The sequence below is a fragment of the Mastigoproctus giganteus genome, chromosome 14 (assembly GCF_048544385.1).
Source record: "Mastigoproctus giganteus isolate SK-2022 chromosome 14, ASM4854438v1, whole genome shotgun sequence".
NCBI lineage: Eukaryota > Metazoa > Arthropoda > Arachnida > Uropygi > Thelyphonidae > Mastigoproctus > Mastigoproctus giganteus.
The window spans coordinates 21,613,814-21,639,760 of NC_143588.1; the positions used below are offsets into that span (position 1 = coordinate 21,613,814).

The 25,947-nt window shown below is 37.6% G+C and overlaps 1 protein-coding gene across 1 annotated transcript in view; it reads right to left on the minus strand.

Annotated features, from left to right (window-relative positions):
* Positions 1-25,947, minus strand: part of Gmer (GDP-L-fucose synthase-like protein) — a 119,981-nt gene that overhangs the window by 25,682 nt on the left and 68,352 nt on the right. Inside the window, exons 5-6 of the mRNA XM_090388255.1 lie at positions 16,939-17,146; positions 9,815-9,946 (exon numbers count right to left, since the gene is read on the minus strand). Coding sequence (XP_090244381.1) covers positions 9,815-9,946; positions 16,939-17,146 — 340 coding nt within the window. The remainder of the gene's footprint in view (positions 1-9,814; positions 9,947-16,938; positions 17,147-25,947) is intronic.

Sequence of the window (25,947 nt, forward strand, 5' to 3'; positions counted from 1 at the left end):
GTATTGATCCATTTGGTCATTAGATCGATTGTGAGGCTCAGTTCACATCCATCTAAGATGTTCCATGGGACTGTGTATGCAGCTTCAATGCAGAGTGCTGGATTCAGAAATTTTGGAGCGGTGACCTTTTGCACAGATTTGGTTTTGGGGGTATTGAAATATTTTTTTGGGTAGAAGAGCTGTAAATATGATTGGTTGGTGGTATGATTGAAACATGTCGGCTGTGGTTTCTTCGAGTTGACATATCGCTGAAGAATAGACTATGCCCAGCAGGACTATGCCCAACGAGAGACCAAAAGTCTCTCGTTGGCTGGTAGTTAACTGGAATATTTGGATTGATTGGAGAGATTCTGTGAGCCAACTTTTGAGGAGTTGGGTAGATGGTGGAAAATTGAAGTCTCCACATACAATATGGGTGGCTGCTGGGTGCAGGTTATTTATTAACCAGTTAGTGGCTTCGTCAATGGCCATCATAGTTGGTGTTGGAGGAAGGTACAGGGATGCGACGTCTATAGTGGTACCTTGATGTTCCAGAGTTATCATTAAAGCTTCCACATCTTGAGACAGAGTGTACGATGGAGAACTTCATCGTATTGAAGATTATAGCAACTCCACCCCCTCTGCGGTTATTGCGAGAGGCAGCCAGTACATGAAAGCTTGCAGGAATGGAGCAGCTTATATCTGTCTGGTTCGCCTCTAACCATGTTTCAGCGAGGCACAAGATGTCTAGTGAGTTTGAGAGTAGAATCTCTTCCAGTGTATTAAGTTTATTTCTTAAGGACCTGATATTCTGGAACATTATGCGGATGGTAGGAGAGGTTGTAATGCTTATCCTCACAGGAGGGAGCCTTGCTTCCCGGCTGCGAACAAGTAGAGGCTCCCGACAATGAGAGATCAGGACAGGGATGAGGCGACCTTGGAGTCTCTCACGTTGGAGGACGGTATTAGCAACCTTGGGCAGAGTTTGTTCCAGTATGTTAGTGTGGGAAGATTCTGGTGCTGGCATCCTTTCTGGCAAGCAATTATAATCGCCAAGTCAGCTGTGATTGTAGTGGGAGTACTTTTGTCGGGTCTGAGTAGTTAGATTTCGAGGTTGATTGATAGTGAACAAACAGCCTGATCCCTGTTCCAACAAGCCAAATGGTGGCACTTCCTATCAGGTCTACTTGGTGTTGGCTACAGTCAATTTTGAATGCAGCGTATTGTTGACTCCTAGTTTGTAGTTTCTGTACAGTTGGCCATAGATTCAGCATTTTGTATATAACCTGTTTGACTAGTACAGGGGTTGTGCATGGATCCAGTCGAGATACGAAAATGCTGTTTGTACTGTTTCTGGTAGTGTCTTGAGTCCTGGAAGCTCGTAGCTTGGAGTTTATTGCTGTGCCGTTCTTTACCTCTGTAAAGAATGGCACAGCAAAACTAGAGTTTCTCCGAGTGTGGGTTTCTTGTCTGGTATCGTCGTTTAGTGAAGCTGCTAAAGATTGGGCAATACTGTTATTGTGCTTGTCATTCGTCTGATTTTGAATTGTGTCGATTGAACTCACTTGGGCGTTGACGTGGCCTGACGAGATTGTCAGTATATTTTCTTGACTGCGTTGGGAAGTCAGCGATGGGTTTAGGTCACTGTCAGTGATTGAAGTTCGGAGGGAACAGTGCGAATTTATCGTGGTGCATATTAGAACTTGACCTTTGATGGTTTTGCCACTATTGCTCACCTTGGTGGCCAGGATTTCCACGTATGACTTATCCCGGGGGGACTCTGAAGATTGAGCATCATGGGTGTTTCTTAGGGCTGTGCAGCCATGTTGGGGTGATGCTGCTGTATCAGCAAATTTGCACATCATGCTTTCCAGTGTGTGAGAGGTGGCTTGCAGGCTGGCATTGATTTCGTGACTTGTTAGGCAACTAGTTATTTTCCCTATGAGATCTTCCACTATTTTGTTGATTTTGCTGTCAATGATTTGCTTTAGGGATGACTTTAAGTATTGAATGGTAATTTCTGGTTCGGTTTGGCACCCTTCAGACCTCTGCGCAGGTGCGCTTTGGCTATTTTCAGATATTGGCATAATATAAGCTGTTGTTGTTGTTGTTATTTGGTTTTTAGGAGCATTAGCAACTATGGCCATATTGCTCTGGAATATACGGTGGTCATTCCCTGACCTTTCCGCATCCTCTGTATTTGGTGGTGACAGGCTCGAACTATGGTCTAATCAAGAAGCGTGTGCTACGTACTGCTGCTCCTTCCCACCTGGCTACGGAGGCGCCTGTATAAGCTGTCTGAGGGGTTGCTGAAGATGCATCAATGCTTGCATGCGATGCAGACAGGTTCAGGTGGCCTGGTGTTGGTCTGTAGAAGGCGTCAGTATGAGGCGTTATATCTGTAACGACGGTGTCAGTCTCGTAGGTATTATCGTTTATATTTTCTTGCAGACTGGAATAGTGCTGAGTATTATCAAGTGGTGGCGCGACTTCTGTGAAATCTGCCTCACTGGGCTGTTTCTGCTTTGCGCTTTGCGTGGTGAGTTCTGTGAATTGTTGTTGGAAAATTTCGGGTTGTCCTTGTGGCCTAACGAGCATAGCTTCTTGCAGCACGATCCCTTGAATTTCAGCCTGGCTGCCATGGAAAGTTTCTTCCAGCTGGATGGGGACAGGCCCGAACATCCGGGATAGATGGGGTTATCACAGCTGGTACAGAGGATGGCATCACCAGTCAAATGATAGCAGAGGGCACATTTCTGCGTCGAGTTGAGGGGTTTTCCGTTTTTGTTCATATTTGGGAGGAAAGCAGTGGGGATATTCAATAGACGGGTGTTTGCGTAGTCGACGTGGATGTCTTGCTGTGAGTTGGCTTTGGGCTAGGGGTTGCGAACTTTCCACACAGTCGAATAGTACGGCAAGCAGAGTCAGCGGGAAGCTGAGTGAAAACAAAGGGTGCACTTCAGCTTAATGCTGTGATCGGAAAGTAAGCTTTTCAGCACCCAGGGTTATAGCTGGTGAACAAAGGCACAATACAACGTGCTATAGCATTTCGTATTCGGTTGCAGTGATACGAATATGGAAAAACAGTAAATACTATTTACCTGATTCAGGTGGTCGGATAAAAGCTTCATCAGTGGATCAGTCGCTCGATAAGCATATAGGTGATGTGCACTTCATCCATAGGTTAAACATTAAAACCACTGTAATTAGTATTAAACTGAGGAGCAAACAAACTACTGACCCACTTAAGCAAGCTAAATAAGAATTCAACACATACACTATGCTCTCCACAATGTAACTGCGTGAATTTTCTTTAGACAAGCCTAGCGGCTGCACGGCGACAAGAGTAGTCACGTGGTTCAACAGATTTGTAATAAGCATATGCAGTGGTGGCGCATAACAATAAGATTTTGACTAATCTATTTTTTCTATATATTTAAAATTGGTTGTGATCGACCAAAATTAAAGCCGTGATCGACTTGTTGGCCATCCCTGATATAGATTTGTTACAGTTAGTGTGTTATGGTATAATCAAACAAATTAGAACACAAATATAAAATCAATAAAATTACACCAGTGTATTTTAAGAAATTGTCTTTGATGTTTTACTGCTAAATGAACTAGATTTTCAAGGTTAATTTCTAAATTTGTCTATCATGTCAGAATTTTTTATAAATAAAAAAAATTCAGGTTTATTTTGTATTTTTAAAGATTTTATAAGTAGGTTTTTTTTAAAAATAAAAGTACATAAACACAAATATTAAAGGCTACAATCAAATGGCAAGATATATGGCCACAAATTGGATTTTTTATACATTAGGCTGGGTTAAATTAACACCTTTTTGACTTCTCAGGCAGCTAGTTTCAGTGGCTGTTTTCCTCTTTTTTAGCATCCAACAGTATCCAGTAGTCACCCCATCTTACTGACATTTCATCCCCTTTGGAACTATTTTTTTTCTGTCTTTTATATACTGATGGAATCTTTCCTCTGTTCTTCACTTAAAGTACCAAATTTTTCTGGGAAGTAGTTGAGACGAGAGTGCAAGAAATGAAACTTAATACTAATACTGTAGCCTGGTTTTCTGAACTTGTCTAGCACATTACTCATGATCATCTCATAATCTGGGTGTTTATTGTTTCTCAAAAAATTCCACACATTTTTAAAGCCAGTTCAAGCACTCTTTTAGTCTGGTTCATGGATTCTTCAAATACACAGTTAAGCAGCAGCTTGTGAATTGGAGATCCAACAAAATTTCCTTTGATGTCCCTGCAAAAATTATACTTACTTTGGCTGCAGTATCAGCCAAATTGTTTCCTCTAATCTCGATGTGGCTGGGGATCCAGCAGAAGCAGATGTCAAATCCACCTTCATAGAGAGTGTATATCATCTGCTGAATCCGAGACAAGGTTGGATGAATAGTGTGTCCCATCACTGATAAAGCCTGTACTGCATTCAGTGAATCAGTGTATATAATAATAAACTTTTTTTTTTTTTTTTTTATGAGTACCCCAAACACGAGAGGTATTAGAACCTATAGTACTTAGTACCGTGCTTGGGTTGGAGGTTGAAAAGACGAAAGAAGATATTTGTTAACATTGGACTTGAACTTCTGTAGATTGTAATTTTCAGGAAATACGTATGAAGGAAGGTTGTTCCAGAAAACGGCAGTTGAATGAATAAATGAGGAAGATGAAAAGTTGGTTCTGTGGGTTTGAAGCTGGACAGTAAATGGATGTTGGCTGGTGGCGGCACGTGTTCGGACTGTTTTGAAAGAGAGAGCGGGAATTATAGAAGCCAATTCAGAAGAACTGGAAGTATCTGTAGAAGAGGCATGCAGCAGAAACAGTACGTCTATGAGAAAGCGAGTGGAGAGACTCTGTTAGAGATGAATCATTAATTAACCTAACTGCCCTCTTCCGAATGAAATCAAGAAGCCTGAGAGAGGTTTTGGGGGCACCACCCCAGATGTGGGAACAATATTCCATGGCAGGGCGGATCAAGTTTTTTAGATGAAGAGGAAGCAATATTTGTAATGTGCTTGTGCCAAGAGAGATTAGAAGTCAGGGTAATCCCCAAAAGAGATATATCATTTTGCCTAGAAATCGGAGTGTCACTAAAGATAAACATAGGAGCAGAAGAATCCTTTTTGTGAGATATAAGACAAGACTGAGTTTTAGAAGGGTTGAAATCAACTAAGTTGTCTTTGCCCCACTGGAGAATTACCTGAAGATCGGCATTTAAGGAATTGGCAACAGATTTTCGAGAACTTGAAGCTGATTGAGCAGGGCAAGGTTTCTCAAAATGGAAAGTTGAATGCAATGTGCTATCATCGACAAAACTATGGATAGGATTTCCAGTCAGTGGAAGAAGGTCATTGATATACAAGAGGAAAAGAGTGGGGGAAAGAACTGAACCTTGGGGGACACCGGCATTAGTGGAGAAGTTAGAAGACAGAGAGCCATCTACCATCACCCTCAGTGAGCGATCAGAGAGAAAACTGGATAACCAATTACTAAAAACAGTTGGCAAACCATAAGATGGAAGCTTGTTTAGAAGACCTTTATGCCAAACACGATCAAAAGCCTTTGAGATGTCAAGAGCAACTACTTGTGTTTCACTGAACCTTTCCATTGAATTAGTCCATAAATGGGTAACATAAGCCAGAATATCACCAGTGGATCGACACTGACGGAATCCATACTGGCGATCGTTGATCAGACGGAAGGTTTCTAGGTAGTTTAAGAGTTGCCGGTTAATTGATTTCTCCATTACTTTAGAAAGAGTAGAAGTAATTGCAATGGGACGATAATTGGATGAGAGGGATTTGTCACCCTTTTTAGGAACTGGCTGGATATGAGCAAATTTCCAAGCAGAAGGAAAAACACCTTTGGAATAAGAAAGTGAAAAAAGGTGGCAAAGAATAGGAGTAAGTTCAGGAGCACAGGTTTTGAGAACAAGTGGAGAAATACCATCAGGACCTGGAGCTTTCTTAGCATCAAGATTCATCAAAATCCTTCTGATATCCTTTTGATGGAAGACCACAGAAGGCATTGAATGGAGCGTGTTAGGAATGGTGGGAGATGTTTTACCAAGATCATTAATACATGAGCTGGAAGGAAAATGGGATGCTAGCAGGTCAGCTTTATCCTTGGCTGAAGTGACCACAGAACCATCTGGTTTGGACAGAGGTGGGAGCAGAGATGGGCAAAAGTTGCGGCCAATAGCTTTGGCAAGAGACCAGAATGCTCGGCTACCATTAGGGCAAGAAGCAAGTTTTCTACTCTTAGCCTGTTCAAACTCTAGTTTGGACTGATTAATAACTGCTTTACAATTGTTGCGAGCTTTGGTGTAGGCAGAAAATGAAACTGAAGAATTAGAAACAAGCCAATTACGATATGTAACATTCTTCTCTTGGACAGCCTTAGCACATTTGTTGGAGAACCAAGGTTTAGATAAAGGACGAGATTTTAAAGTGGAGTGTGGGATAAAGGATTCCATTCCTGCAAGAATAATTTCACTGACACGATCTGAGCAAACGTTGACATCAGAAGTTTTGAAACAGTAATCAGACCAAGGAAAAGAAGAAAAGAAGTCTCACAGGTCATCCCATTTTGCATTCTTGTAATGCCAAAATACGAGGTTGGGAATAGCCATGAGATAAAGGTTCCATTGGAGAAGAGACAACCACCAAGTTGTGATCTGAAGTGCCTAAAGGACCTCTCACTTCGACCTTGTACTTAGAAGGGTTGTTTGTGAGAAAAAGATCAAGCGTATTGGCTGTATGATTAGGATTGTCCGGTATTCTGGTAGGTAAATGAACAATCTGTGCTAGGTCATTAGTAATTGCAAAAGGTTCAGCATCTCGACCTGCTGGGTCGGTGTAACTAGAAAACGGAAGCCAGCTGGAGTTCTGAATGTTAAAATCACCAAGGAAAATTACCTCACTGTTAGGAAAGTTGGACTCGAGAAAGTCAAGTTGCAAAGAGAGGAAGTCAAAGAGCTCCAAGTGATTAGTGGAGTTGGGAGAACGGTAGAGACAACAGATGAATTTGACACAATGAGGTAGAGAGATTTTAAGCCAGAGAAGATCAAAGAGAGGAGATTCCAAATTGCCAAGTCTCTGACGGGGAATATCTGAACGGACATATGCACAAGTACCACCTTTGAGGCGAAAGAATCATACAGCAAATAATTTGAACATCTGAGATGAGCAGTAGTTGAATCAACTGATAACTGAGATTCAGTCAGAAAAAGTACATGGGATTTGGAAGACTGCAAGTGGAAATGGACATCGTTGAGATTGGAATTGAGAACACGTATATTTGTGAAATGAATTTGGAAGTCCTTGGGAGGTTTAGATCTTTTCCCAGATAAACTTGCTCTATTATTTTGACAATTCATGGTGTATTCAATAGTAAGAAAAAGTGGGTAGGACATGCTGTATGAAGTAATGAAATTTTTGGATATGGCGTACATGTGGTAAGAATATACCCAGGTATTGGGTATATTCTTAACTGTTGGTTAAGTAAGTTAAGGTAACTGTTGGTATTGGCAATTTGTGTGATCCAGAATTAACGCTATGACATGAAGCTCTGCAGTGTATATACTGCATTCAGGAAGAATCTGCTCAGATATTGTATTATCTGGAAAAACAGCAGCAGATCCTACACACGATTTTGACTTCAAGCACTCTGTGTAAACTGATAAGAGGTCAGAATGTTCAGCATGGTGTTGTGAATAGAGATGAAGGTAGACAGAAGATGGGGTATTAAACTTCACCACACCCTTAAAGGGTAAAATATGAAGACTCAAATTGGCAAACTGCAAGGTCGAGCCCATGTGCTTCGATAAAAAGTGCACAGACCACCTAGAACTAGAGCTCTTACAATGACACTGTAAACCTCTTGAAAGTTTACAGTGCCATCAGAGTACAGATAGAATTGTGATCTTTAAAATAACTAAATGCAACAAGGCATAATATGCTAAGAGTAAGAGTTTTATATCTATATAATATCGGTGTGGATACACCATAGATAACTCTTAAGGAAAAACTACGATAGTAGTGTGGAGGCATTTCCTCTGTATCTCATATTGTGCTCACCCTTCGCGAGTTGCCATAGTATCGCACTGCTTCGAATAAGTAACGCTTCACTAATAGAGAAGACTATTGTTACTTATTCTCGGCTGGCACCACCACCCAGATGGCACTATTTCAAAGCTATTAGCCTATCATCGGTGGGTGGGCAGGTACCCTGGTATTGCAGACATGACGACCCAGTTGTGAAGATAATCACACAATATGAGAGATGCCAAAAGGTTTATATAGTAATATTTAAAATAACTAAATGCAACAAGGCATAATATGTTAAGAGTAAGAGCTTTATATCTAGATAATATCGGTGTGGATACACCATATATAACTTAAGAAAAAACTACGATACCCACTGATGATAGGCCAATAGCTTTAAAACAGTGCCATCTGAGTGATGGTGCCCACTGAGAATAAGTAACAATAGTCTTCTCTATTAGTGAAGTGTTACTTATTCGAAGCAGTGCGATACTATGGCAACTCGTTGTGAAGGATCAGCACAATAGGAGATACAGAGGAAATGATGCTTCCACACTACTATTGTAGTTTTTCCTTAAGAGTTATCTATGATGTATCCACACCAATATTATATAGATATAAAACTATTACTCTCATGCCTTGTTGCATTTAGTTATTTTAAACATTACTATATAAACCTTTTGGCATCGCTCATATTGTGTGATTATCTTCACAACTGGGTCAGCATGTCTGCAGTACCAGGGTACTTGCCCACCCACTGATGATAGGCTAATAGCTTTGAAATGGTGCCGTCTGGGCGGTGGTGCTCACCGAGAATAAGTAACAATAGTCCTCTCTATTAGTGAAGCGTTACTTATTCGAAGTAGGTGCAATAGCATGGCAACTTGTTGTGAAGGATGAGCACAATATGAGATACAGAGGAAATGATGCCTCCCACACTACTATCATAGGTTTTTCTTAAGAGTTATCTATGGTGTATCCATACTGATATTATATAGATATAGAATTGTTATATACAGTTATTATTATTATTATTAGCATATGGAGCAAGGAAGCATCAGGCTTATGCTGCACCAGCCAAAAAAAAAAAAAAAATTTTCTGAATTACCCTGAGAGAGAAAATCAGAAGTAGAAGAGAATCATCAAGAATGGGAAGACTGATGATATCCATCAGGATTACTCAAGTAACTGTATATAAAATTTTAATATCATTTTAAATCATAAAAAATATAACCCAATAAGAGTGATGCTAGGTCACACTTCTCAACTATGAAACAGTAATGTTGGCTTGTGGCAATGTATTATATATTCCTGTAATTTCTTAGACGTGTGGTTAAGGAATGACAGGAAGTTGTTAATAACACATCATAAAATATGTTTGTTTGTTTGTTATTTGGTTTTTAGGAACATTAGTAACTAAGGCCATATTGCTCATTCCCTGTGGTCAGGGAATTGCTCATTCTGCATCCTCCTTTCTGCATCCTCCGTATTTGGTGGTCAAGGGATCGAACCCTGGTCTAATCAAGAAGCATGTGCTATGCACTGCTGCTCCTGCCCACCTGGCTATGCAGGCACCTCATGAAATATGTAACTTGTATCAAAGGGAGGAACAAATTATGGATGCTTGTTGAAAACACGCAGAGCATATGAATTGTGTTGATGAGGTAAAGGAATAAGAGAGTGAGGAATAGGAGTAGGGGATGGTATACAATACTGGAAAAAATTACACTACACGAATTAAAGTAACCATGGATTATTATTCTTACCTGACAGTATTATAGGATCAATTTCATCGTATTCTCTTAAAACCCAAATAATTAATTTTGCCAAATCAAGAGAATACACAAACTGACGTAGGGGCTCTCCTGTACCCCACACAACAAGTGGAGTTCCATCTCCTAAAACAAGAAAGCCAAATGGAATTTCATTATATAACAGATATAATAATAAAATGTAAGATATACATCATAGTAAATGATGTTTAAAAATATATAATCACATACTCAACCTAAAATAATAAGCAGAAAACATAATTCTTTCTGGAATTGCTTTCGTATGCTACATTAATGTGGAACAAACTGTCTACCAGCATTTTGGCCGGCCCGTTTTTACCCAATATATTGGGAAAAATTTACAGGCAGTTAAGATGGGGCAAGCTGGCAGCTGGCTTATTGGGTCTGCTCTGAGGTGTATACAAAATCAAGTCTGCTTTTCAGTTGACTTTTAGAGATAGAGGATGATACATGGTTGTGTATCTATTTTTTTTTGTGGTGCTGGCAGGAAGTGTTTTATAAAACAAATGGTGTTTGGTTAGTTCCACTCACTTGAGTCCTTTGTACTGCTCATTTTCTACAAAATTAAATCTGACAATGCAAACCCATTATAGCTTGCACAATTAATGAATAAGAAAATTACAAAACAAGCAGTGGATCCAAGGACAATTAACAACTGCATGTGTAAATCATTCCCAACATTGTTGGCTAGGCATTTACAAACTAAAAATATACACCCAACACAACAAGCCAAGTCTATCTTGCCGATCAAGCCCCAACATGCTGGCCAACATGTCAGCCGGCATGTTGTGCCTTATCATGACTGTGTCTGTAGTGCTCATAGAAACAAGTTTTGCATCTAATATCCATCCCGTAGCCAATCACTATTAAACTATGAAATATCTCACTTATCTTGTTTTATTATTTAATTCAAATTACATACCTGTACTTTGTAAGTAGTAGTAGAGGTATATGATGCAAAAAGGCAAGCTTATCTAGCATCAGCCAAAAAAAAAAAAAAAAAAAAAAACATTTCCTACATCCATTCCCTCTAAAAGTTTGTCCCAGCAATCAACTACCCACTGGCTAAGATGAATTTCCACACTGTACAACTCAATTTGCTCAAATTTGAATTTCCTCAATTTGAATTTATGCCTCCTCAGGTTCATAATCTGAGCAAGAGGAAGAATTCCATCAGAATTGAGCCTGCTTAACCCATTCAAGACCTTTTATGAAATGTCTTGAATGGGTTGAACAGGCTCAATTCTGAATGGGTTGAGCATGGGCTAAATTCAAAAATAGCAAAAGCCCAAAGAAATTTAAGCTTTTGCTATTTTTGAATTTAGCCCATTCAAGACCTTATACACCTTGCAAGCGTCTAGTCTCCAGCTGCTGCAATTTGCAGAACTTAAGCCTTTCTTGGTAAGACCCCTTCGTCCCCCTCATCAATCTTGTTGCCCTTCTCTGTACTTACTCAAGCAATTCTACATCCTTCCTAAAATGAAACCTACAGACCTGCATACAGTACTCAAGGTGTGAGCTGAACATTGTCTTATACAAAGAGATCATCATTCTTTTCTTCCTTGGTGATTCCTTTCAACTTCTCTCTCTTAGGGTATCTCGGGAATTTTTTTTGGCTGGTGTGGCATAAGCCTTAGGCTTCCTTGTACCATATGGCTAATAATAATAATAATCACCTCCTTTTCCCTACTAGCAAAATTCCTGTATATCATTGACAATACCCTATGATCTGCTTGGCAGCCTGTCTGCACTGTTCAGAAAACTTCATATCTAACTGCATAATTACTCCAGGTCTTTATCATGTCTTGATAATAGATACCCAAAGATGGATCAGAAACACTGACAAGAGTGCAATATAATATGGAGCCAAGTATATTAATTTTTGAAAATTTTCAAACATCTCATAATTAAGAAAGTGCATTGAATCTTAATGATTGAATGACTCATCTACGTGAAAGCACTCTTTTGCTGCTTCCCTTTAGGCTTGAAAGTTTTTCTAATAAACAATCTTTTGTAATTTTAATATTGCTAATTGCCTACTGCTCAGCTTCTTCTCTTTGAAAAGAGTCTTTCATTCATAAATATCAATATAAAATATCTGTTCTATTCACCAGAAACAACAGTTGGGTTATCTACAACTTTCTGTACATAATGCATTATGTGATAATTAATTCTGATTCACTCTTTTCTTTATATTCATGTGCATGAAAATGCACCTATCCCTATTCTTAGTTCTCTTAGAAGTTTATTCGTGGTAGTATTACAGATCACTTTTTAGCTGTTGCAAGCTCCAGTACTTTTAATTGCTCCAACTTTCCAAAACAATCTTTTTTCTATTCCATTAAACTGGCTAGCATGTTATTCATCCATCTTGTCATCCTCCTTGTGCTATTCAAGCATTCCCAGTTTAGCACTCCTACTGGTCCCATAAAAATAATGTTTAGTCAATTGAGCATGGGAGATTTATACATACAGTATAATTTAAATAATTTTTAATAGTTACCACAACCAGCAATTCTGGCTGATTTTAAGGCAGCATGTTTATATAAAAATAATAAATGTAGGAGAAGCATTTAAACCTTTAAATACATAAATTATGCAATAAAACATATAATATATGTTCCACAAAAGGCAAGAAAAACTATTCTTAAATAACAGAACCTTACATGTGTTATTATATTTATAATAACAGCTGAAATACTGTTAATTATTGCTCAAAACCACTAAATGCAGTTTAAATCTAGTACTGAATCTAGTCTTTTAAGAATGTCCTATTAAGTTTTCAATGTTTTTCTGATAGCTTATCTTTTATGTTATCAGCACAAGCTGACCCACTTGATCACTGAGAAGCCATTTAAAAAAAAAAAAAAAAAAGAAGAGAAGTTGAAATTACCTATATGGTAAACTAAAATCAGTCACTGGGACACAAAATGATAAGTAAACCAAAACGAAACTGAAAGTAACAGTACTGTTTAGTGCTACTGAAGAGTGTGCAGCTTTTAGCTGCTCAGTTCCTTGTTCCTAATGAGAAGTTTTATAAACAGCACTTACTATTAGTACTGGTAGTGGCAAATGATGCAAGAAAGCAAGCTTATACGCCGAAAGGACAGAATTCATGGGATACCTGGTTCCTGTGCAACACGACGCTGTCACCCTGCTTGTTGGCAAACGAGCCCATGGCTTGGCAGGTATATATGTACACTGCATTCACGTAGATGGTTGTTGTTGTTATTTGGTTTTAGGAGCATTGGCAACTAAGGCCATATTGCTCCGGGGATATGTGGTGGTCATTCCCTGATCTTTCCGCACCCTCCATATTTGGTGGTCACGGGCTCGAACTCCAGTCTAATCAAGAAGCGTGTGCCACGCACTGCCGCTCCTGCCCACACGGCTACGGAGGCGCCTCACATAGATGGTAATTCGATGTCGGTATAGATAAACATCTTGAGTTAACCGACTTGAAAGAGGGTTGATAGTGGGTGCCCGATGCATGGGTCACTCTTATCACGGAGGAGGAGGTACAGAAATTGCACTAGGTGTGTTCAACTGGCACACACTGGAACCTCTGGTACGTCTAGACACATCCTCTCTGAACAGTCCAGGTTACGCCTACATCCCTTCATGGTCACCATGCACCCACAGGGAAATCTTCCAGCAGGACAATGCACCTCATACAGAGCCGTGGTGACTAGAACATGGTTCGAAGAGCATTCCGAAGATTTTACCACCGTGGAATGGCCTCCCTATTCACCGGACATGAATCCTGTGGGATGCTGTGGAAAGGTCTGTTCGAGCTTTGGATCCTCCACTCCGGAATGTGACGTTATTATTTGGTTATTTTTTTTTAGGAGCATTAGAAAATAAGGCCATTGCTCCGGGAATATGCAGCGGTCATTCCCTGACCTTTCCGCATCCTCTGTATTTGGTGGTGATGGGCTTGAACCCCCAGTCTAATCAAGAAGCATGTGCTACGCACTGCTGCTCCTTCCCACCTGGCTATGGAGGTGCCTGGAATGTGACGTAATTACGGACAGCGGTGCAACAAGTATTGCATTGTTGGAAATTATTATTGTTAGCCATATGGTGCAAGGAAGCCCGAGGCTTATGCTGCACCAGCCAAAAAAATGAGTGAGTGAGTGAGTGAGTGAGAGAGAGAGAGAGAGAAATAGAAGGGAATCACCAAGAAAGGGAAGAATGATATCAGTTCAGAACCATGGGTGTGTGCCAAGCCCACTCACCAGATGTGAGCCCCTGGGGTAGTGTGGGATGCTTTCATGAACTAGTGGACTCAATGCCTCGCTGTGAGACTGCCCTTATCTGGGTGAAAGGTGAACCTACCCGTTACTAGGTAGGTATCCCATGATTTCTGTCCATTCAGTGGTGTACAGCATCAGCAACAAAAAAATAAAACCTTTCCATTTCACCTATCCACCCCCTCCAACAGTTTGTCTAGTTTTTCCTTGAATTTATTCAAACTATTCACTTCCACAACATCAGATGGAAGTTTTTTCTAACCATCAACCGGCTAAAGGTAGACTTCCACACTTCTATCCTGCAACCATCATTACTCAATTTTAATTTATGAACTTCACTGGCATTGAGTTTGCTTAATCCATTCAAAGTCTTAAATACCTACTACTAATAGTACTTCAATCAGATACCCTTACAGGTGCCTAGTCTCAAAGTGATACAATTGTGTAGAACTGAAGCTTTTCCTGGTAAAAGAACCACTTTGTTTACCCCACCAATCTTGTTGCCCTTCTCTGTACCTGCTACAGCAGCTCTAAATCCTTCCTAAAATGAGGCTGCCAGACGTGTATGCAGTACTCAAGATGTGATCTGACCACTGCTTTGTACATGGCATAATCACCTCCTTATTCCAATTAGCAAAGTTCCTGCATATCATTGACAAAACCCCATGTGATTTCATGGCAGCCTATCTGCACTACTCAGAGAACTTCATATCCAACTGCAGAATTATCCTCAGGTCTTTTTTCATTTTCTACTACCTTGAGTGTAATGCCACAGTGCTGTAGTCGTAAAATGAGCAGAAGGTATACTCTGTGAATGTTACGAAAAGCAAAGAGCTGTGCATATCAGGTTTATTAATTGAATTCCAGAGGGGGGTGTGTGTGTGTGTGTGTGTGTGTGTGTACAGGGTGTTTCAAAATTATTAACAGCAATTATTCAAAATATTTATGAACAATATGTGCCAATTTAATTTTCTTAAACTCATTTTGTAGCTTAAAAATTGGTAATTTTTTTTGCAATAATTTAATTTTTGTTTTATTTTATAGATACCTCTAAAATGATGGAGAGTACCCAATTAAGTTTTGAAGGGAGAAAGGTAATTATAAAATGGTATTGGAAATATCAAAATGCCAATGAAGTTCAGCGTGCTTGAAAATCACGATATGGAACAAAAGAGTCCCAATTAATCGTTTGTGGGATAAATTTGAAGAGCATGGAACCATTCAAAATATCAATAACTTAGCATGTGGTCGGAACAGGACACCAAGAAGTAATGAAAATGTTGAAGCTGTAAGAAATGCAATCTTGTGTAAAACAATAAAAGTAAAGTTTTATCGTTGTAAAAAAAAATTAACATTTGTATTTATTGTTCATTAAATATAAATTTTTAAAGTGTATACATAATTTTGAAACACCCTGTATTAATATATTGAATAAAGTATGCATAAATGAATGTGAAAATTACACAAAGTGCCAGTAACTAGAAGGGTGAGGATAGTAGAAAAGGAAGTGTAGTAGATATGTGAAAGGTGAAAGAATGTTAATATCCTAAAAGTTATGATGAATTAAGAAAATTATGGGCTGAATTACAAAGCCAATAGAAGGTGGGTGAACTGTAAAGTAAAATTAGTACTGTAAAGTAAATATAAAACAAAAATAATAAAATAAAATTTCTACTATTCCAACCGCATTTCTTTTTCCAATGCTTATCTTAAGTATCTCCATGCACTTGTGTTCTAAATGCGACAATAGAGGTCACTACTTTTCCATTTTTAACATTTCTTCACAGCTCACAATTAAGTCCATTACGCTGCTATAAATTGCTTCATCATAGATATGTTACTAATGTGATTAAGGTTTACGTGCATTCATCTACTCTACTAAATATGTGCGCCTTCCTTCAGCTACGTATATTTTACCTGCCAGCTTATTTCTGCTACGCATTACCTGAAAACTACAGGTATTGTTCACTTTCTTATTATACTTTCGTTTTAGGTTAACTTCTCAGCATGTTTCGACTTACATATATTTACGCCTGCCTTTTCTTTACAATACAAGCATTTGGTATTAGCTCCCTTTTATACAAATGCTTACAAAGCCAGAGCCCTTTACTATAAGGTTGGGCTTCACAACCCCAGCTAGCTTAGTGTTATTTAATAACTTTTTCTTTGCTTTTTATCTTTCTGCTATCTATTTCTACCGTACTTCCCGTTTGTAAAACTATTAGTGTATACAAGGGTGCTACCCATATACAGTACTTTGCTTTTGTCAATTCCGCCTTTTACATCTGATGAAGAGGATGAACAAATTCTATACACAGAGAGAGAGAGAGAATTAGGCTATTTTCTTCATTTTTTTTTGTGCCTTTCTTTGGCAATTTTTTATACATGATGTTTTGAAACTCCTTTTGTGTGAACCTTACTGACATCAGCTATTTGATTAACTTGGGGGGGGTATTCCATTCTCCATAAATAATTTTTACTACTCATATAAAGCTTGATATAATGGAGCAATCAGTCGAGTCGTCGAGTCCTTTAAACAGCCTTTTATCAAGACTAATAAAACTGGATATGAAGATATCTAATGAACTTACAAAGTATTTTTTAGTAACAAATTCTTATATCAAGGTTGAATGAATGGTGAATTTTCACAGAAAGTCACAGCACAAGTGACCACTTTTGATTTTGCAAGAGGTTTTATAACCAGAAGGGTTTACCCAGAGCTTTACCTACTTAAGGATTAAAATTCAGAAATCAAATCACACTGCAAATCATAAACCTAAATCACAATAGTTTTTAATTAGATGTAACATCTTCTAAAAATAAGTCATAAAAGTGAATACTTACTTTGTGCTATATAAGTTTTGTTAATTAAACCAGGTAATACATGACCATCCTCAAGATTAAAATTATCGTAAGGACCAAAGACATTTGTTGGAATAACTGCTGTAAAATTACACCCGTGTTGAACATGATAGGCATGATTTTGTACATCAATAAGTCTTTTAGCATAGGAATAGCCAAAATTAGAGCTATGTGGAGGTCCATTATGAATCTACGAATGTTAGCAAAGTAAATATTATATTAAGTTCAAGAATTATAACTAAATATTTATTAAATGTAGAACACATTAATCACACACAACACAATGAAAAATGCAATACCTAATAAAACTGAAAACACGTATAAACATATTTTCAGTTATTGCACATAAGTGCATTACATTTCAGATGTAACATGAAAAGTAATAATTCATGATTTATAACAAAAAAAAAAAAAGGCAAAAAGCTGACTTTTGCGCATGAACTGAGAATATTTTTTCTACCATTCATCTCCCCAATCAGTATATCATAATAAACAAAATATCCAGTGTGTCAGTTTATATGAACAGCTATTTGGTATGTAGGAGGGTGGGGGGGGGGAATTATAATTGCTGGATTGGTCCAATTTTAACAAAACTTGGGAAAGCTCGACAAATAATTCTAAAATGCCAAAATATAAAATTTCATGAAAATCCATCCACTGAGAGGCAAGCTATAACAAGCAGACAGACAAAAGAAATAACTGCTGAATTTCTCTGGTCCAATTTTTATGAAATTTGGGATGGATCAACAAATCTTTTATAAAGCCCAAATAGAAAATTGCATGAAAATCCATCAGCTGTGAGCTGAGTTACACGTGGATAGATACAGTGAAGACAATGGGTGCATCACACATACAGTCAGTCCTCGTATAGCATGATAGTTGTGTTCCTAGAAACCCTCGTGCAATATTAAATAACAGGCCGTATGGGAAAAATAGGGTTAGGTGCTGACCACTCAAGATTGAACACACATTTGTTACCAAAACATTACCAAACACAATAAATAATCGTAATAAAACACTTATGTATTTTATTACGACTATTACATAATAAAATATTGCTAATGCTTTTGCTTCTATCGTAAGCAAACTTGTTCTTTGTTTGATCTTCTATCCAAACAAATGACAGCAGTTCCATCTCTTCCAATTCTTTGTACCTTGATCTAATGGATTTTATTACACTTTGAGTTGTTCCTGCTATGAAAGTTGTTTTTATTTTCTCTGCATTCTTTCTAATTCTCGGCGTTGCCTCGTTTAGGCCTGTAGCACGTGCAGTATCACATGGTCTTTCATTTCGCTCAGTGTTTCACAATTTCATATTTTTTCTCTATTGACAGAGGCGGACTGGCCATAAGCCTTACTGTGGAAACCTTGGTGGGCCGGAGGCCAGTGTGATTTTGGCCATAAATGCTAGTATGAGGCCGCTACAAATTTTCCTGGGTAAGAATTTTTGACCCAGTCCACTTCTGTCTATCGATATTGCTTTTCTTTTTCTCTCTGAATCTGTAGTGTCTTCACCAGGACGCTTCCTTTTCATACATTTTAAGTATTTTCCTCATTTTTAGGGAATAAAGCACAATTACAAATGAAGAGGCATGCCTGATACACATAAACAAAGCTGCGTGCATGTAGCAACTGAATAAACAACACCGTAAAGGCAGAGAAACTATTAACACCTCACTAGCTCACATTTCTGAGGTTACTACCATAAAACAATAAAAATAATTTCCAGTTGTATTCCTGCTAGTGGAATCTGTTATAAATGGGTAGTAAACTGATCTAATTGCATTTGCAATAATACCGATAGCTGGAATTGTGTGGGTTTTTATGTTATTATGGTGAAATGTGTTTCCCCCTTCACTAATATGAAAAAACAAATACATTTTCAGAATCTTCTCTTCATTCCTATCAATGTTGCGTTCAGTTGGGGTGATTCTGCTTTTGACTGCCATTTCTTGTAAACACAAAGGCGAATCGTGCATAAGCAAATTTGGTTCGTGTTATATACGATATCGTTTCCCTATTATAAATCGTGTATGATCGAATTTGTGTAGTGTAAACACGTGTTATACGAGGACTGACTGTATATGCTAACACACCTAAAAATTGCTGAGCTAATCATAAACTTACAGATGACTTTTATTTTTAGTTTTCTTCTCACTGTCTATCATTAAAAATATTATATGTCCATTTAACAAGATCTATATTATATAATGGCCAATTTATATGTATACATTTTTAATTCTTGGAAGTGTATAATAATTCATTCTCAGAGTACTGCAGAGAATGAGGTGATTAATGTAAATTCCGGAATATAAGTCGTTTAATTATATATCTTTTTCAACTGTCTACTTTGTAATTCAATTATTTTTGCTGTTTCTTTTAAAAGTCTACACTGTGACATTTAATTACATTGCACAGTAAACAGCAAGTGTATACAATACTCCCTCATGTAGAAGATAATGACTCCAAAACCTACAGGCATAGAAGGCGATGTAGCATAACATTGCTGTTACTGATGTTATATGTATGTGGGAGGGCTTTGATTATAAAACTGAGTTATACTGTATTGCCTGTTTAGTACACTACTGCAAATTAGTTTCCCCTGTAAACAGTACCTCAATACAGAAGTGTATTTTGCTATAAGAAATTAACAATCTTGAAAATTTGTTTTTCAAGAACTCAAAGTACTCAAAAGCATAATTCCCAATGAACTTCACGAACTGTTTACATCTGAAGAGGATGAACAAATTCTTGCATTTTTAAAGTAAGCAACAATGTCTATTTCTGTAAATATGCATGTAATAAATTGTAAATATCTAGGCATTAATTTGTCTTTTTAACGCTGAGCTGTGCCTTTAATTCAATTTTAGGATTTTATACTTGGCATATTGCTCATAAGTCAAAACATTATGACTGCCTAGTAATGTGCTGTGCTGCCTTTTGCTGTGATAACCACTTTCACACAGCATGGCGTTGGTTCCACGAGACTATGAAAGGTGTTCTTGGGTATCCCGAACCAGCTGGACAGAAGGATGCCTGAGTTTGGCAACAGAGGAAGGCACTGGTGAATGCCGTGTTCCACAGCATCCCACAAATGATCAATGTTCAGGGATTTGGTGGAGCATGCAAAATGCTTGGACATGATTTTGAACAATTCCTGCACAATGCAGGCATGTGATATTAGCATTAGTAGAGGCATTTGATGCAAGAAAGCAAGCTTATGAAGCATCAGCCAAAACAAAAAAAAAATAAAAAAATAAAAAATAAAATAAATAAATAAATAAAAAATAACCACTTCCACTTCACCCCTCTGTTCATTCGAAATACCTGTCCAGCTGAGCTTTAAACTTATTTAGGCTATCAACTTCCACGACAAGGGATGGAAGTCTGTTCCACCAACCAACCACCCGCTGGCTAAAGGCAAATTTCTGCACGTCTATCCTACATCTGTCTTTCCTCAGTTTGAATTTATGCCCTCTCAGGTGATTATTATGAGCAAGAGGAAGAATCCCATCAACATTGAGCATGCTCAAACCATTCAAAGCTTTATACACCTCTATCAGATCACCTCGCTGGTGCCTAGTCTCCAGACACTGTAATTTGCAAAACTTAAGCCTTTCTTCGTAAGAGCACCCCTTTGTTCCATTCACTAATCTTGATGCCCTTCTCTGTACTCGTTCCAGCAGCTCTACATCCTTCTTGAAATGAGGCCTCCAGGCCTGTATACAGTACTCTAGTCAATGGTCAGTACGCCTGACCATTGCCTTATACAAGGGAATAATCACCTCCTTATCCCTGCTAGAAAAATTCCTATATATATATCATCGACAATACAACATGAGCTACTCTTGTAGCCCGTCTGCACTGCTCAGAAAACTTCATATCTGCCTGCACAACCACCCCCATATGGGATGTTGTCATATTGAAAAAGTCCACAGTCATTTTGGTAATATAAAATTTGTACAACATGCAAGCGACAAAAACTTAAACTATTAGGAAAACAAAGAACACTGAATTAATATTTCTTTTTTAAAAATGCACTACTTTAATTCTTTCTTGCACAGTTACATAAGAATTAACAGACTAATTAGCTATTTTAAAATAAGTAAATCACAATACAGAAAATTAGTACATTTAAGTAATGCTTCATTAAACTTAACAGGAAGTTGTTGTTGTTGTTGTTTTGGTTTTTAGGAGCATTAGCAACAAAGGTCATATTGCTCCGGGAATATGCAGACCTTGACCTGACCTTTCCGCATCCTCCGTATTTGGTGGTCATGGGCTCAAACCTCGGTCTAATCAAGAAGTGTGTGCTATGCTGCCACTCCTGCCCACCTGGCTATGGAGGTGCCTTTAACAGGAAGTCACTGGTATCTGAAGAGTTTCACTTCCATGAGATGAATGATGTTCCTAGATCTATTTAAATATTAGTAGTGGCAAAAGATGCAAGAAAGCAAACTTATACAGCATCATACAAAAAAACCCTTCCCATTTCATCTATCCACCCTTTCCAACAGTTTGTCTAGTTCTTTCTTGAATTTATTCACGCTATCCACTTCCACAGCATCAGAAAAATGTTTGTTTCAGCAATCAACCACCTATCGGATAAAAGCAAACTTCTGCACATCTATTTTGCAACCATCCTTCCTCAATTTGAATTTATGACCCTTCATGTGTAGTCTAATTTGTTTGTTTGTTTGGTTTTTAGGAGCATTAGCAACTAAGGCCATATTGCTCCAAGATATGCGGTGGTCATTCCCTGACCTTTCCACATCCTCCGTATTTGGTGGTGACGGGCTTGAACCCCGGTCTAATCAAGAAGCGTGTGCTACACACTGCTGCTCCTTCCCACCTGGCTACGGACTCGCCAATGTGTGTAGTCTAAGCAAGAGGAAGAATCTCACCAGCTTGTTCAGTCCATTCAAAGTCTTAAAGACCTCAATAAGATCAGTCTCCAGATGCTGCAATTTGAAGCCTTTCTAGGCAAGAGGGCCCCCATTGCTCCCCTCACCAATCTCATTGCCCTTATTTGTACCCGCTTCAGCAGCTGTACAACCTATGTAAAATGAGGCCTCCTGATCTGTATGCAGTACCCAAGATGTGCCTTGATCATTGCCTATATTCCATTGTATACAATGGAATTATAACCTCCTTATCCATGCTAACAAAATTCCTGTATATCATTGACAAAAACCCCTATGATGTTCTGGCAGCCTCTTTGCACTGCTCAGAGAACATATCTAACTGCACAATTACTCCCAAGTCCTTTTAATTTTCCACTACTTTGAGTGTAGTACCACACAGTTGGTATGTTAATTTGGGATTACTGCTACCCATATGCAGTACTTTGCATTTGTCAATGTTAAATCTCAACTGCCATTTCTCAGCTGAATTGCCTAATTTTTCTAGATCCTGTTGCAGCAGCATACCATCATTATTGTTTCTGACTGGATAGTACTTCATGCATAGGCCATTTGGGAGGAGATGAATGGCTGAATTTGATGAGAAATTAAAATTGGGCATTAACCTATGTTTTCTTGATACGGACAGCATCCACTTGCTTCATGATAAGGGCAGTGGTATCCATAAATACTGCTAATATATGATTTTTATGAAGCAATGCAAGTAACAAACATTTGAATTATTAATGACATGGAAAAAATAATAATAATAAAAAATATATATATACAGTATATATATATATATATTTTTAAATAAATAAATGCACTACTTTTATTCCATCTTTGACAAATGGAATGTTTGTTCCCGTTAGTCGAAGGATGTGGCATAACATAACAGACAAAACAGTATGGTAAATGCACTCATTTTTCTAGACTTTTTTAATTTAACAACGGCTAACTTAATCTGTAAATCTTTATATAACTGCACAAGATAGAATAAAAATGGTGCAATTATGCGATTATTAGTGTGACCAAGTGATTTCCAAACGTGGTATATATTGAGTGCGCAAAGCAAATAGTTTTCTTTAGGTTTTAAATACAATTTTCTTTATTTATTTGTATTGTGAAACTTTTGCACTACAAGAAGTAGGCAGAGTTCCAGGAAGGAAATTCACCTTTCTGTTTCTTGTTAATCTTACTATATAGTTATATATAGAGTAAACTCTTGATTTTCCGGGATAGATGGTAAAAAAAAAAAATTCCTGGATAACCGATTTCCCAGTTAATCCAAAAATACAGTAAGTTGACAAACGTAAGAGATACGTTCTGGGACTTCTTATGTAAGTCAAGTTTTACATAACTCGGGAATAACTAATAAAATATTGCTACTATATCCCTGATATGCCAAAATCACAAAATCCATATAATATCCTCAGAAGAATGAAGAAATATCGTTATGTATTTTTTAATTAGTTCAATTAAAAACTTTATCTGGGGATGGCAGTGAAGTAGCTGGAGTGGCACATAAGAAAAGAAAACATAAAAGGAATAAAAAACGCATGTTATTGTACTGCAAAAACTGATTTGTATTTCGCAGCCTTGGTTATTATAGTTGACTTTTGGTGCCGATGGCTTCACCGCTTCTGGTATTCTGTCTTTCTTCTTTATTGTGTTCAACGTTTCCACCAACAAATCTGAATTCTGCACGATACTTGTTGACATTTGGCCATTTTCATACATCCTTATTATTTTAATTTTCTGATCCAACTTGATCGCGTTCCTTTTCTTGATAGATTTATTAGTACCGCTGTCACTTATTCTCTTAGTCGGCACAATGATAATGGTCAAAATTAAGTTTTCTGAAAAGAACTTCACAGGGTTAAGGCAAAAACTCACTAAAAAGCTTGCATTTTACTAAAGCACATTTCTGGAGGTCATTGCCATAAAACAATAAAAACAATTTGCACTTTCCGGTTTACTGGTCTTTTCTGTTAGCGTAATCAATTATAAACGGGTAGTAAATTCGATCTTATTGCATTTGCTATAATACCGATAGCTGGAATTCTGTGGGTTTTTACGTTATTATGGTGAAATGTGTTAAAAACTATCTGGGGATGGCGGTGAAGTAGCCGGAGTGGCACATAAGAAAAGAAAACATGAAAGGAATAAAAAAACACATGTTATTGTTTGTTTGTTTGTTTGTTTGTTATTTGCTTTTTAGGAGCATTAGCAACTAAGGCCATATTGCTCCGGGATATGCGGTGGTCATTCCCTGACCTTTCCGCATCCTCCGTATTTGGTGGTGACGGGCTCGAACCCCGGTCTAATCAAGAAGCGTGTGCTACGCACTGCTGCTCCTTCCCACCTGGCTACGGAGGCGCCACATGTTATTGTACTGGAAAAACTGATTTGTATTTTGTAGCCTTGGTTATTATAGTTGACTTTTAGTGTCGATGGCTTCACCGCTTCTGGTATTTTGCCTTTCTTCTTTATTGTGTTCACCGTTTCCACTGACAAATCCGAATTCTGCCCGATACTTGTTGATGTTTGGCCATTTTCATACATCCTTATTATTTTAATTTTCTGATCCAACTTGATCGCTTTCCTTTTCTTGACAGATTTACTAGTACCGCTGTCACAATTCTCTTAGTAGGCACAATGATAACGGTCAAAATTTTCCGAAAAGAACTTCACAGGGCTAAGGCAAAAACTCACTAAAAATCTCGAATTTTACTAAAGCACATTTCTGGAGGTCACTGCCATAAAACAATAAAAACAATTTGCACTTTCCGGTATATTGGTCTTTTCTGTTAGTGTAATCAATTATAAACAGGTAGTAAGCTCAATCTTATTGAATTTGCGATAATACTGATAGCTGGAATTTTGTGGATTTTTACATTATTATGGTGAAACGTGTTTCCCCTTCACTGCAATCTTCAGTCATATAAATAACGTAACATACGTACGAAGCTATGTAAGTCGGGACTTACTGTATCGAAAAATGTTTAGCAACCTACACAAAAAGTATGGCAATAGATAAAAACTTACCACGCACTACTCGCATGTCCAATATGCGAGTAGTGTGTATTGGACACGCATTTATTTTTTACGATGTCGATTTAAAATCTAATAGCTTCCCTTTATTTTTTACAATGTTGCATATGATTTGGTCAACACAACATTATAATGGTTCTTTAGACATTTAATTAATGGATGCACCGTTTTCAGACTTTTGAATAATTTGGAAGTTTTTGTTTAATTGAAAGCGCAACTCTTGCATTTGCCCACCATTTTCGCGATTTATAAACAAAGAAACAAAAAAAAAAAAAAAAGTTCCGACATTCCTGACATAAATAATGAAACAAAATTTGTCCTTTTCCAGTGTGATGGAACACAGCAATCAACGCGACACTAAAACAAACTAAACATTTGGTCTTGCTCTTTTTTTTTCTTTTAGCAGAGGGGGTGAAGACAGTGGGGGTTGCAAGATAATAGGTACACTAATCTCCCAATGATGACTTATAATGCAGCTTCTTGTCGCTTATTTACGACTTGCAAAACATCTGTTTATACCTATTCTAGTTATTACTTGAATTTTATGATTTCTGGTCGATTTTTTTTTAAATTTGGAGTCTTGAAGTTAATCTGATCCCGGTAAATTGAGAATCTGCTGTGTATATATATATACCATGCTTTGCTATCAGGAAAAATTTAAAATTAAAAAGATATAAAAAGTAAACTAAAAAAATTATTTCCTGACATTGTTACTTCAGTAGCAATTTTTTTGGAATAAGAACAACAAATTATAACACAACAGTTTATTAAGCCTAAATTTATTATACAAGTATATAAAAAAATAAATAAAATAAGAAAAATGTGAGTAAAATAAGTAATAAGTAAAAATATAAATAAAATAAGTAATAAGTAAAAATATAAATAAAAATATAAATAAAAATAATTTCATAAAGTTTTTATAGAAAATTCCAAATTTTTATTAAGTTCTCATCTGATACACTATGCTAACTTTCTTTCTTACTCTTTGTGTCTGTTGCTGAATGACGTTTCCGAAGCAGCCACGAATAGACATATT